Here is a 14,577-nt window from a genome sequence, read left to right as displayed (position 1 = left end):
TCCTGACTTCCTTCTGGTGACCAGAGCCCAACGCAGCCATGAGATGTCACTTCCTCAACTGGGTGGCGCAGAGGCTTCCACCCTGCTTGCTCCCCTCCTTGCCCACCGCCTTCTCCCCGGCTCGCCTGAAGGAAAGCCAGCTGCCAAGTGGTGAGCTGCCCGGTGGAGAGAGGCCCACTTGGCTGGGACTGTTGTCTCCAGGCAACAGCCTCCGAGAGGGATGGAGGCAGATCCTCCGCAGATCCTACCGTGAGCCCAGCCTCGAGGTAATGGCAAGGCTGGCCTAGACCCTGATGGCAGCTTTGAGAAACCCTGAGGCGAAGGAGCCAGCTAAGCTGTGCCCAGACTCCTGACCTGCAAGAACCCTGAGGCAGGTGGGTTGGGTGTTGTTTGTTACGCAGCAGGAGTGAACGAACGCAGCCGCCCCTGGGGAAGCACGGTGACAGGCTGGGGCTCTCACCGGGGTGTCTGGCGGTTCCTCAGGGCTTCCTTCTTCAGGAGCTCCAGCCGCTGGGGTGAGCAGAAACACAGGTACGCAGCGCCGCTCTTCAGCAGGGTGTCGGCGGCCTGGGCGTAGAGCGCAAGCCGCTGAGACTGCAGGTAGGGCCCAGCAGGCCCTCCGCGCCGGGGGCTCTCATCAGGGGGAATGCCTGGAACACAGGCAGAGGGTGATCACCAAACGATAATTACCTTGACAACACGGCACACCTTCCCAGGCACGGCTACAAGTGTTCCACACACCCTGGTGGTGGTGGTGTTCGCTGCTCAGTCGTGTCCGACTCTGCGATCCTACAGGCTGTAACCTGCCAGGCTCCTCTGTCCGTGGGATTCTCCAGGCAAGAATACTGGAGTCGGTCCCTTCTCCAGGGGATCTTCCCGACCCAGGGATCAAACCTGGGTCTCCTGTGTTGCAGGCAGATTCTTTACCATCTGAGCCACCAGAGAAGCCCTTCACCCACATTGCAGAGCTTTTAATCCTCCCAACAATCCATGAGGGCGTCACTCTTATAATTCCTCTTTTCCAGATGAAGAGGTAAAGCACAGAGGGATTAACGCTTAAGGTCGTGAGGCTGGTGGGTAAGCAGTTGCGTGGAGGTGCACTGGCTCCACGATCCACACCCTCTTGGGCATATCCTCTCCCTCCATCCTTGCCCCGGAGAGGGACAAACCAGCCCTGCCCTGGAACAGCGGACTCAGGAGAAGCAGCCAGGTTCAGGGACAGCCCGTCCAGCCCAGCTGGACTCCTGGCTTGGCCCCCGACTACCCGTGACAAAAGGTGGTGCCGTGAACCTGCGAGGCTGCTTTTATATTCTGTGATCACCATTAAGACTCCAAACCACCCAACCCGGTAGGTGCTGTTGTGACACCCATCCAGTAAGGAGGACGCAGGACCACTGAGAGGCTGTGTCATGTCACCTGGCCAAGGACAACGGGGCACAACGACATTCAAAGCCAGGCTAGCTGGTCCCAAGTCCATGCTCTTAAGGCATGTGGACTGCCTCTTGCATTCCTTAGCTTTCCTAAGCTTTGATTTCCTCCTCTGAAAAGTGGAGCTAAGAGTCTACTGTGCAGAGTGACTAAGACTTAAATGCATCAGTGCTGACAAATGCATCAGCCCAGTGGCTTCCGGGTAGAACACGGAAGCTGCAGTATATGCTGTTAGATCAAACGTGATCCATTATAAGCCTAAACCCCAACCCAAGATCTGGTTTCCACAGGTCTCAAAGGATAGATTTCACTTATAAATGCTTCCAGGAGAGGCAGAGGGGACACAGAAGAGCCGGATGGTGGTGTTTCTGCCCTCAGAGGGCTTGCAAATGAATTAGGAAGCCAAGGACAGGGTTAATCCTGCACACCCGATGTCCCAGTCTCTGGAGGTGGAGGGGCCTGCGCTCAAAGGCACTGGCCAGCTCTAAGGCCGGGCAAGACACCTTGTAGAGCCTCCGCTTCCTCTTTTAAAAAAGAAGCAAACAAACATTTACTTAGGCTTCCCTGGTGGCTCAAACCATAAAGAGTCTGCCTACAATGGAGGAGACCCGGGTTCAATCCCTGAGTCAGGAAGACCCCCTGGAAAAGGAAATGGCAACCCACTCCAGCATTCTTGCCCGGAGAATTCCATGGACGGAGGAGCCGGCTACGGTCCATGGGGCCGCAAAGAGTTGGACGTGACTGACTGACAAACACATAACACACAAACATTTCCTTTCTCCTGAGGGTCATCACGAGGCTGGAATAAGAGCCTATGGAAAGGCTTGGCGCCCTGCCTGGCATATCTCAGCTCTCAGTAGGTCCTGGCTGCCAGTATCACTGGTTCTGTTGATATTGGTATTGCTTCATTTGTTAGAGAAAGGGGGCTGGGTTACCTGCATCTGGGGTTCCTTCTTGATCTAATGTTAGCAAGTCCAACATTTGGTACATGCTCCAGGGTTTAAGGGCGACTCCACTAGATGCACGTAAGAAATAGTATGTAAACGTTCACAGCAATTTGACTCATCATATCCAAAATGTAGAAACAATTCAAATGCCCAACCACCGATGAATGAATAAGCAAAAAGTGGTATTCTCCGCATAATGAATATTGTTTGGTCATAAAAAAGAAAGAATTCATTCACGCTACAACACACATGCCACAACATCCCCTTCAGGAATCACAGCCTTGTCGTGGAGAAGGGGCATGTGTACCACAGTGAAGCTCTGAGCCAGGCCGTGCAGGACCACCCGAGACAGACAGGTCACAGCGGAGAATTCTGACAAAACGTGGGCTACGGGAAGAGGAAATGGCCATCCACTCCGGTGTTCTTGCCGTGAGAACCCCATGAGCGGTATGAAGAGTCAAAAAAATGATACCAGAATATAAAAAGCACTCCCCCCACCCCCAAGTCGTTAAGTGTCCGACATGCTACTGGAGAAGAGTGGAGGGCAATTACTAACAGCTGCAGAAAGAATGAAGCAGTGGGCCAAAGAGGAAACGATGCTCAGTTGTGGATGTGTCTGCTGGTGAAAATAAAGTCTGATGCTGTAAAGAACAATATTGCATAGGAACCTGGAATGTTATGTCCATGAATCAAGGTAAATTAGATGTGGTCAAGCAAGAGATGTCAAGAGTGAACATCAACATCTTTCGGAATCAGTGAACTAAAATGGATGGGGATGGGTGAATTTAATTTAGATAACCATTTTATTTACTACTGTGGGCAAGAATTCCTTAAAAGAAACGGTGTAGCCCTCATAGTCAACAAAAAAGTACGGAATGCAGTACTTGAGTATAATCTCAAAAACGACAGAATGATCTTGGTTTGTTTCCAAGGCAAACCATTCAACATACAGTAAATCCAAGTGTACACCCCAATCACTGATGCCGAAGAAGCTGAAGCCGATCAGTTCTATGAAGACCTACAACATCTTCGAGAACGAACACCAAAAAAAGATGTCCTTTTCATCACAGGAAATTGGAAGGCGAAAGTAGGAATTCAGGAGATATCCAGAATAACAGGCAAGTTTGCTTTCGGAGTACATAAATGAATCAGGGGTAACGCTAACAGTTTTGTCAAGAGAACATGCTGATCATAGCAAACACCCTCTTCCAACAACCCAAGAGACGACTCTACACATGGACATCACCAGATAGTCAATACCGAAATCAGATTGGTTATCTTCTTTGCAGCCGAAGATGGAAAAGCTCTATACATTAGAAAAAACAAGACATGGGGCTGACTGTGGCTCAGATCATGAGCTCCTTATTGCAAAATTCAGGCTTAAATTGAAGAAAACAGGGAAAACCTCCAGGCTTTTTGTTGTTGTTGTTCAGTCGACAAGCTGTGTCCAACTCTGCGACTGCAGCTTGCAAGGCTTCCCTGTCCCTCACCATCTCATCATGTCCATTGAATTAGTGTTCCCATTCAACCATCTCATCCTCTGTTGCCCTCTCCTGCTTCTGCCTTCAATCTTTCCCAGCAGCAGGGTCTTTTCCAATAAGTCACCTGTTCACATCAGCTGGCCAGAGTATTGGAGCTTCAGCTTCAGCATCAGTCCTTCCAAAGAGTATTGAGGGTTGATTTCCTTTAAGATTGACTCCTTGCTTTCCAAGGGATTCTCAAGAGTCTTCTCCAGCACCACAGTCCAAATGCGTTGATTCTTCGGCACTCTGCCTTCTTTATGGTACAGTTGTCACATCCGTACATGACAATTGGAAAGATCACAGCCTTGACTATATGGTCTTTGTTAGCAAAGTGAAATCTTTCCTTTTTAACACACTGTCTAGGTTTGTCATAGCTGTCCTGCCAAGAAGCAACTGTCTTCTAATTTCATGGCTGCTGTCACCATCTGCAGGGATTTTGGAGCCCAAGAAAAGGAATCTGTCACTACTTCCACCTTTCCCCCATCTATTTGCCATGAAGTGATGAGACTGGATGCCATGATCTTAGTTTTATCAATACAATATTTAGTTTTAAGCTGGCTTTTTCACTTTCCTCCTTCATCCCCATCAAGAGGCTCTTTAGTTCTTCTTCACTTTCTGCCATTAGAGTGGCATTATCCACATACTAAGGCTGTTGCTATTTCTCCCAGCAATCTCGATTCTAGTGTGTTAACTCATCCAGTCCAACATTTTGCATCATATGATCTTTAATAAACAGGGTGACAATAAACAGCTTTGTCGTACTCCTTTCTCAATCCTGAACCAGTCAGTTGTTCCTTACAAGGTTCTAATTGCTTCCTGACCCTCATACAAGTTTCTCAGGAGACACGTAAGAAAGTCTGGTATTCCCATCTCCTTAAGAGTTTTCCATACTTTGTGATGACCCACACAGTCAAAGGCTTTAGCATAGTCAATGAAACAGAGGTAGATGTTTTTCTGGAATTCCCTTGTTTCCTGTATGATCCAGCGAATGTTGGCAATTTGATCTCTGGTTCCTCTGCCTTTTCTGAACCCAGCTTGAACATCCAGAAGTTCTCGTTCACATAATGCTTAAGTCTAGCTTGAGGATTTTGAGGATAAGCTTACTAGCATGGGAGATGAGTGCAACTGTCCAGTGGTTTGAACATTCTTTAGTATTGCCTTTCTTGGGAACTGGGATGAGGACTGACCTTTTCCAGTCCTGTGGCCAATGTTGGGTTTTCCAAATTTGCTGACATATTCATTGTAGCTAACAGAAGCAGAAGATACTAAGAAGAGGTGGTAAGAATACACAGAAGAACTGTACAAAAAAGATCTTCATGACCCAGATAATCACGATGGTGTGATCACTCACCTAGAGCCAGACATCCTGGAATGTGAAGTCAAGTGGGCCTTAGGAAGCATCACTGCGACAAAGCTAGTGGAGGTGATGGAATTCCAGTTGAGCTATTTCAAATCCTAAAAGTGCTCCACTCAATATGCCAGCAAATTTGGAAAACTCAGCAGTGGTCACAGGACTAGAAAAGGTCAGTTTTCATTCCAATCCCTTAGAAAGGCAATGCCAAAGATGCTCAAACTACTGCACAATTGCACTCATCTCACACACTAGCAGAGTAATGCTCAAAATTCTCCAAGCCAGGCTTCAGCAATACGTGAACCGTGAACTTCCAGATGTTCAAGCTGGTTTTAGAAAAGGCTGAAGAACCAGAGATCAAATTGCCAACATCCACTGGATCATCAAAAAAGCAAGAGAGTTCCAGAAAAACATCTATTTCTGCTTTATTGACTATGCCAAAGCCTTTGACTGTGTGGATCACAATAAACTGTGCAAAATTCTGAAAGAGATGGGTATACCAGACCACCTGACCTGCCTCTTGAGAAATCTGTATGCAGATCAGGGAGCAACAGTTAGAACTGGACATGGAACAACAGACTGGTTCCAAATAGGAAAAGCACTATGTCAAGGCTGTATGTTGTCACCCTGCTTATTTAACTTATATGCAGAGTACATCATGAGAAACACTGGGCTGGATGAAGCATAAGCTGGAATCAAGATTGCCGGGAGAAATATCAATAACCTCAGATATGCAGATGACACCACCCTTATGGCAGAAAGTGAAGAACTAAAGAGCTTCTTGATGAAAGTAAAAAAGGAGAGTAAAAAAGCTGGCTTAAAGCTCAATTCAGAAAACTAAGATCATGGCATCTGGTCCTATCACTTCATGGCAAATAGATGGGGAAACAGTGGAAACAGTGTCAGACTTTATTTTTGGGGGCTCCAAAATCACTGCAGATGGTGATTGCAGCCATAAAATTAAAAGACATTTACTCCTTGGAAGGAAAGCTATGACCAACCTAGAGAGAATATTAAAAAGCAGAGACATTACTTGCCAACAAAGGTCCGTCTGGTCAAGGCTATGGTTTTTCCAGTAGTCATGTATGGATATGAGTTGGACTATAAAGAAAGCTGAGTGTCGAAGAATTGATGCTTTTGAACTGTGGTGTTGGAGAAGATTCTTGAGAGTTCCTTGGACTGCAAGGAGATCCAACCAGTCTGTCTTAAAGGAGATCAGTCCTGAGTGTTCACTGGAAGGACTGATGTTGAAGCTGAAACTCCAATATTTTGGCCACCTGATGAGAAGAGCTGACTCATTTGAAAAGACCCTGATGCTGGGAAAGATTGAAGGTGGGAGAAGGGGACAACAGAGGATGAGATGGTTGGATGGCATCACCGACTTGAAGGACACGAGTTGGTGATGGACAGGGAAGCCTGGTGTGCTGCAGTCCATGGGGTTGCAAAGAGTCGGACACGACTGAGAGACTGGATGTCTGGCTCTAGGTGAGTGAGGGACTACACCATTATGGTTATCTGGGTCATTAAGATCTTTTTTGTAGAGTTCTGTGTATTCTTTCCATCTTTTCTTGATCGCTTCTGCTTCTATTAGGTCTTTACAGTTTCTGTCCTTTATTGTGCCTATCTTAGGATGATTTAGGTATGACCTAAATCAAATCCCTTATGATTATACAGTGGAGGTGATGAATAGATTCAGTGCATTAGATCTAGTAGACAGAGTGTTTGAAGAACTATGGGTGGATGCTCCTAACACTGTACAGGAGGCAGTGACCAAAACCATCCCAAAGAAAAAGAAACGTAAGAAGGCAAAGTGGTTTTCTGAGGAGGTTTTACAAATACCTGAGGAAAGAAGAGAAGCAAAAGGCAAGGGAGAAAGGGAAGATAAATCCAACTGAATGCAGAATTCCAGAGAACAGCAAGGAGAGATAAGAAGGCCTTCTTAAGTGAATGACGCAAAAAAATAGAGGAAAACAATAGAATGGGAAAGACTAGAGATCTCTTCAAGAAAATTAGAGATATCAAGAGAACTTTTCATGAAGGATGGGGACAATGAAGGACAGAAACAATTAGGACCTAACAGAAGGAGTAGAGATTAAGAAGAGGTGGTAAGAATACACAGGAGAATTGTACAAAAAAGATCTTAATGACCCAGATAACCACGATGGTGTGGTCACTCACCTATAGCCAGACGTCTCGAGTGTGAAGTCAAGTGGGCCTTAGGAAGCATGACTACGAATAAAGCTTGTGGAGGTGACAGAATTTCAGCTGAGCTATTTAGAATCCTAAAAGATGATGCCGTTAAAGTGCTGTACTCAATATGACAGCAAATCTGGAAAACTCAGCAGTGGCCACAGGACTGGAAAAGGTCAGTTTTCATTCCAATGCCAAAGAAAGGCAATCCCAAAGAATGTTCACAGTACCACACAATTGTGGTCATTTCATGTGCTAGCAAGGTTATGCTGAAAATCCTTCAAGCTAGGCTTCAGTCTAGCTTTACCATCTGGTAGCTAAGACGGTAAAGAATCTGCCTTCAACGCAGGAGACCCAGGTTCAATCCCTGGGTTGTGAAGATTCCCTGGAGAAGGAACTGGCAACCCACTTCAGTATTCTTGCCTGGAGAATTCCATGGACAGAGAAGCCTGGCAAGCTACAGTCCATGGGGTCACAAAGAGTTGGACACAACTGAGTGAATAAGCAACAGCAGGCTTCAGCAGTACGTGAAATGAGAACTTCCAGATGTATTAATACAAGCTGGGTTTAGAAAAGGCAGAGGAACCAGAGAGCAAATCGCCAGCACTCATTAGATCATACAGATAGCAAGGAATTCCAGAAAAACATCTACTTTGGCTTCACTGACTATGCTAAAGCCTTTAACTGTGTGGATCAAAACAAACTATGGAAAATTCTTAAAGTGATGGGAATACCAGACCACCTTACCTGTCTCCTGAGAAACCTGTATGGGGGTCAAGAAGCAACAGTTAGAACTGGACTTGGAAAAACAGACTGGTTTTAAATTGGGAAAGGAGTATATCAAGGCTGTATATTGTCACCCTGCTTGTTTAACTTATATGCAAAGTACATCATGTGAAATGCCGGGCTGGATGAATCACAAGTTAGAATCAAGATTGCCGGGAGAAATATCAACAACCTCAGATATGGAGATACCACTCTAACGGCAGAAAGTGAAGAGGAACTAAAGAGTCTCTTAATGAGGATGAAAGAGGAGAGTGAAAAAGCTGGCTTGAAACTCAACATTCAAAAAACTAAGATCATGCCATCTGGACCAGGTGGCCATCACGTCATGGCAAACAGAAGGGGGAAAAACGAAAGCAGTGAAGATTTTTATTTTCTTGGGCTCCAAAATCACAGCGGATGGTACTGTAGCCATGAAAATAAAAGACGCTTGCTCCTTGGAAGGAAAATTATGACAAACCTAGACAGTGTATCAAAATGCAGAGACATCACTTTGCCAACAAAGGTCCATATAGTCAAAGCTATGGTTTTTCCAGGAGTCATCTATGGATGTGAGAACTGCACCCTAAAGAAGGCTGGTGGTGGTGGTTTAGTCACTCACTCGAGTCCAACTCTTGCCTGCCAGGCTCCTCTGTCCATGGGATTCTCCAGGCAAGAATAATGGAGTGGGTTGGCATTTACTTCTCCAAGGGATCTTCCTGACTCAGGGGTCAAACCTGAGTCTCCTGCACTGCAGGCAGATTCTTTACTGACTAAGCCACTATGGAAGACCAGAAGGCTGAATGACAAAGAATTGATGCTTTTGAACTGTGGTGCTAGAGAAGACTCATGAGAGTCCCTTGGATTGCAAGGAGATCAAATCAGTCAATTCTAAAGGACATCAACCCAGATTATTAATTGGAAGGACTGATGTTAAAGCTGAAGCTCCAATACTTTGGCCACCTGATGCGAGGAGCTGACTCACTGGAAAAGACCCTGATGCTGGGAAGATTGAACACCAAAGCAGAAAGGGGTGGCAGAGGCTGAGATGGTTACATTGCACATGAATTTGAGCAACTCTGGGAGATAATGGAGGGTAGGGGAGCCCGGAGTGCTGCAGTTCGTGTGGTCACGACGACTTAGCGACTGAACAACAACAACAACATACGTGGACCTTACGCTAAGTATAAGCCAGTCACAAAAAGAAATGTCTTAAACAGGCAAACCATACAAACTGAGGTCAGTGGCGGCCAATGGCAGGAGGGAAGGAGGAACAAGGAGTGCCTATTAACTGGTTTGGGGTTTTGTTTTGAGTTGATGGAAATGTTCTGGAATTAGAGGGGTGATGAATACAGCATACAGTGAATATACTGAAGACCACTTTGAAATGGTGAATTTCACATTATATAAGTTATAGGTTGACTCCTGAAGCAAGAACATCCAGAAGTTACCCACCTGGGGTTTGGATCCCTGCCCCCTTCGGTCATACCCTTGGGCCAAGCTGAGGGCTCTAAGAGGCAGGGCGCATCAGGCAGTCTTGCTCACCCCAGCACCCTCATCCCAGCACAGTCTGTGTGGAACGTGGAGCACGTGCTCCACACATGGCTGATCATGAGCTCCTACCAACCACCATGTCCTCACATCACATTTCCAAGTCCTCTGGTCTCCTTGGGCTTCCCTGATAGCTCGGTTGGTAAAGAATCCACCTGCAATGCAGGAGACCCTGGTTCGATACCTGGGTCAGGAAGATCCCCTGGAGAAGGGATAGGCTACCCACTCCAGTATTCTTGGGCTTCCCTTGTGGCTCAGCTGGTAAAGAATCCGCCTGCAATGCGGGAGACCTGGGTTTGATCCCTGGGGTTGGGAAGATCTCCTGGAGAAGGGAAAGGCTACCCACTCCAGTGTTCTGGCCTGGAGAATTCCATGGACTATACAGTCCATGGGGTCACAAAGAGTTGGACACGACTGAGCGACTTTCACTTTCACTGGTCTCCTCACTGTGCTTGGGCCACTCTGGCTTCCCTGTGGCTTCTCAAATATGCCCAGCACTAAGCTTCTGTAGGGCCTTTACATCTGCTATTCCCTGGGCTTTGAGCTTTCTCCCCCTAGGCAACCACGGTGCCAACTTCTCACTTTATGCAAGTCTCTGCACTACTGTCCATCCCTTGGGGAAGTCTGTCCTATCTCAAAGAGCACCCACCCCTCCCTGCTGGTTTGCTCACCTGCTACCCCTTTCTCTACAGTACTTACCACTGCTTCATATCATAGTAAGGATGAACTCCTTACTATGAACAGGTGATGAACTCACCTGTGTTTTTTTTGCCCTACCACTTGGCATACAGGATCTTAGTCCCCTGACCAGGGATGGAACCCGTGCCCTTGCACTGGAAGCTTGGAGTCTTAACCACTGGACCACCAGGGAAGTCCCTAGAATTCAGTCTGTTTGTTTGTTTGTCTTCCCCTACTTACTGAGGGCAGGGTCCTGGTTTCATGCCCGAATATTACCTGGACCACAGTAAGAGACCTTGGTGCATAAATTCCTTCACTCAGCTAATCTCGACTGAGTTTCTGTTCCAATCTTCTACAGTAGAGGACAGAAATGAAATCAGTTTTTGCTCTTCAGTGACCCATAGTTTAGTTAATGATTTACGAGATTAGAGCACACGTTGTTGAGACAGTCTTGGAGTTTGGGGCATCTTCCCGTAGGGAGCGTAACTAGTCATACCTGTTCTGACAGGGAGGCAGCAACTGACCTGGGAACACACACACACTCCTCTTTGTCCTCCCCGAGCTTAGCTGGCTGCAGAATTACACTTCCCACAGGGAGGCCGACTTAAGAGGCTGCACACGTTTTGTCTGACTCATACAATGTGTTCATCTGCGTTCAGATTTGACAATGGGAAGGACTCATCAAAAATGAAATGAAAACAAAAAACCTTGGTGATCTGGCTCCTCCTGGATTTGAGGAGCTGGGCCAGGATTCCCACATGGCCAAAAAGAGCTGGCACTTCTTCAGGCTCTTCACAGCCCTGGAGCCTCCCAGTCCATCTTCCACTTGGCCTGTTTTTCCTGCCTGCTCCCAGGAAGGGGTGAGATTCCGAGATAAAAACAAAAATCTCAGAAGAGCCTTGGAGTTTCCCTCCCTCCTCTGGAGAGCTTCAGTATCTTTCTGGGTGGTACCTGCCCCCCAGACAACACAAATGTACCCATTCCTCCGGGGACTCCAAGTTCTCCACCATGGGCCCCATGAGACCTTCAGGCTCCTTCTCCTTTCCTGGTTTGCTAAATCGCTCAGTCGTGTCTGATTCTTTGCAAACCTGTGGACTGTAACTGGCCAGGCTCCTCTGTCCATGAGATTCTCCAGGCAAGAATATTGGAGTGGGTTGCCATGCCCTCCTCCAGGGGATCTTTCCGACCCAGGGATCGAACCTGTGTCTCTTGTGATTCCTGCATTGGCAGATGGGTTCTTTACCACTAGTGCCACCTGGGAGAACCTTGCTCCTTCCCTGGAGAAGGGTCCTTTCCCTGCCAGCCTCACCTGCCCACTCAAGCATGTCCTCAATATTCTCCGCTGCCCCAGGCACAAGACGGGTCTGATCCGTGTCCTCCAGCCTCAGGATGAAGCTCCCTTGGTGCTTCTTGGCAAAGATGTAGTTGTACAAGGCAGTGCGGAGGCCGCCCAGGTGCAAGAAGCCTGATGGAAGAAGAGGACAGCTCAGAGGAGATGGGGAAGATGAAGGGCAAGTCAATTCTGCTTGTGATAGAAGGGCCCAAGGACCATCAAAGCCCAGGAAATGGCTCTCCCTGTCCCATCTCTCCAGCAGTCAGACTGTCACAGAAGAAGACTGGGGTGGCTGACTCATTCACCCTCATCCTGGAAGTGGAAGAACACCCAGGTTTTGCAGCATAGTATTTTGTAAAATGGCTCCAGCTCTCTCCCCCCCCCGCACTCATCGTTCCACTCTGAGATTTGCCTTGAGACCAAGGTTCACCCAAAGGGGAAACAGACGGTTTGTCACTGAAGCCATTTCACATATGCACTTCATTTATGCAAATTCAATGAGGTCCCTGGGCAAAAAAAAACTTTGCTAATTGAAAACACTGTATAATTACATTTTGCACATACCCTTTATGCACTGTACGGACTAACCACATCACACATCTTGAATTCTGACTACTTGACGCTCTAATAAGTGCTGCCTTTAGATACTAACGAAAACTAATATTCAATTCCACTGTATTTCTCCAGCCAAGTTTAAACTCTTAAAAGACTTTACTTTTTTCATCATTCCTGAATGAATAGTTAAACAGTTTTCCCAGGGCTGTCATTTCCCCCCTTACCCTGCTTTCTTTGGACAAGGTCACAGCCCCGTCTTCACAATGAGCTCACTTGCATCTTCTGGTACTAGCGCCTGCATGAGACAGGAAACGCTCCTCTGGGATCAGGCAGACTCTAGCTCAACACTGATTATATAGGTGACGTTCAGCTAGTTATTGCAAGGACACCACAAAACCAGAGCTTCCCGAGATAGAAAACACAGGTCGAGTAGTTGAAACCAAGACCTCTTATAGATCTTGATTCAAATTCTGCTCCCCTTGGACATTCCACTTGACTTTTGTGAGCTTCAATTTCCTAATTTGTTAAGAGAAATTGACAACAAAAAATAGAAACCTTCCTTGCAACATTGCTATGAGGCATAAATGTTGATCAGCGTATACCATTAATTTTAGCTATTACAATGATCTATATTCTTCTGTCTGTAGTCAATTGCCTTGCCAATATGGGCTGTTCCAGCAAATCAGCAAGGAAACAAGAACATCATAAAGGAGGCTTCTGCTTGTTAAGTGCTTTCCATGAGGTAGCACACGTTTCCAGTGCCTCAGTTGGATTAGCTCAAATGATGAGGCAGGTACTATTAACAGCCCTATTTGGCAGATGTTAAAACTCAGAGGTTCAATGTTCTGCTCAAGTGGCAAGGCCAGAAATCTGCACCCAGACAATCCCAGGCCTTTGCACCCAAACCAGAGTTTGTCTGAAAACTGTCGGCAGTTCACAACCAAGTAGTTACAGAAATAGCAAGTAACCGCTTAGAAACTGAGAGCATTTTGACAGAATAATTTTACATCTGTTAAACTCAATAGAAAGTCTCATATTTTGTATGCTTTGAGTTTCCATTTTCTAGTAATTTCTTCATATGGATTTTATAAAAGTATTAATCTTAATTTACTGGAAATCAAAAGCCAGTCAAACCCAGGGGTGGTTTGAGGACCAGGCTCTACACTATAGTGCCTGGCAAGAAATATCCTTGTCATCCTGTGCAGCTGGGATCTCATTACAATGGTAGCTTTGGGACCCAGAAATTGAGGAGAGGTGTGCTTTTTGTGAAGAGGGTAGGAGGCTGCCTCAGATGGAAAAGAATTTAAGGAACTAGTGGGGAGGCCACTAGGGTACACAATGGGTCCCTGCCTCACTCTGGCTTGCTAAGCTCCAACACTAACCACAAGACATACGTACATCCAGTTTCCTCTGTCCAGAAGGTTCCTTCTATTGGCTTCAGGTACCTAGCTGGTTGTTACTTGGTTCTCAACTCTCATGGCACCTCCTCAGCAACACATTCCTGGGCATCCTACCTAACCCCTTGTCCCCTACACTGCTTCACGTCCTGCATGACACATGCGACTGTTTAAAACTACAGCTATTTTTGTACATGTTTGTAGCAGTCACTACCAGGGTAGGCTTCCTGGGAGCAGGGGCCCTACTTTCTCCAAGGCCGTTGCGTCTCAGTGCCTAGAACAGGTTGTACTCAATAAACATTTGTTGAATACACAAGAAAAAAGGAACCCAAAGAAATGGTACAGTACAATAAGCACGAAATTCCTGGCAACGCGAATAATTTTCGCTCGTAAACATATTTCTATCTTCGTATAATGAGGTCTCACTGCCCCGCCAGTCCGACTCCACCGGAAGGGATTCGTTCGGAATGTTCGGGGGGCGGGCAAGAGATGGTGGGCCTCGGCCTGCAGCGTCACGTCCGCCAAGGTTACCTGTGGGGCTGGGGGCGAACCGCACTCGCACCGCAGCCCCGGGATCAGTGCCCAGGCTGGCTTCGCGTCGCCCCAAGCGGCGGCCCAAGGCAGCCGGGGACCTCCCGGAATGCAGCAACCTCTTCAGGAGGACCGCCATGTGGGGTGGCATCGCACACGTGGGCTTCTCCGTGCATCACTTCCGGGACTCCTCCCAGCCAATCCGCTTCCGCCACAGAAGGCGCAACCCCGCCCCTTAAAGGCGCCGGCCTCCTAGACTGCAAGCCCACGCCCCCCTCCCAAGACTGCGGCCCCACTCGGCCTCCAGGGGGCAGAGCCCCGCAAGCGGGCG

General features: G+C 47.3%; 1 protein-coding gene across 1 annotated transcript in view; it reads right to left on the bottom strand.

Annotated features, from left to right (window-relative positions):
• EARS2 (glutamyl-tRNA synthetase 2, mitochondrial) overlaps window positions 1-14,392 on the bottom strand; it is a 28,222-nt gene extending 13,830 nt beyond the window's left edge. The window contains exons 1-3 of the mRNA XM_081554513.1: window positions 14,247-14,392; window positions 11,740-11,895; window positions 461-650 (exon numbers count right to left, since the gene is read on the bottom strand). Of these exons, the coding sequence (XP_081410639.1) occupies window positions 461-650; window positions 11,740-11,895; window positions 14,247-14,385 (485 nt within the window). The 5' untranslated portion in view covers window positions 14,386-14,392. The remainder of the gene's footprint in view (window positions 1-460; window positions 651-11,739; window positions 11,896-14,246) is intronic.
• Window positions 14,393-14,577: the final 185 nt, after the last annotated feature.

The sequence above is a fragment of the Giraffa tippelskirchi genome, chromosome 13 (assembly GCF_054371585.1).
Source record: "Giraffa tippelskirchi isolate mGirTip1 chromosome 13, T2T-mGirTip1v1.2.pri, whole genome shotgun sequence".
NCBI lineage: Eukaryota > Metazoa > Chordata > Mammalia > Artiodactyla > Giraffidae > Giraffa > Giraffa tippelskirchi.
This window is presented reverse-complemented; position numbering and strand designations above follow the sequence as displayed.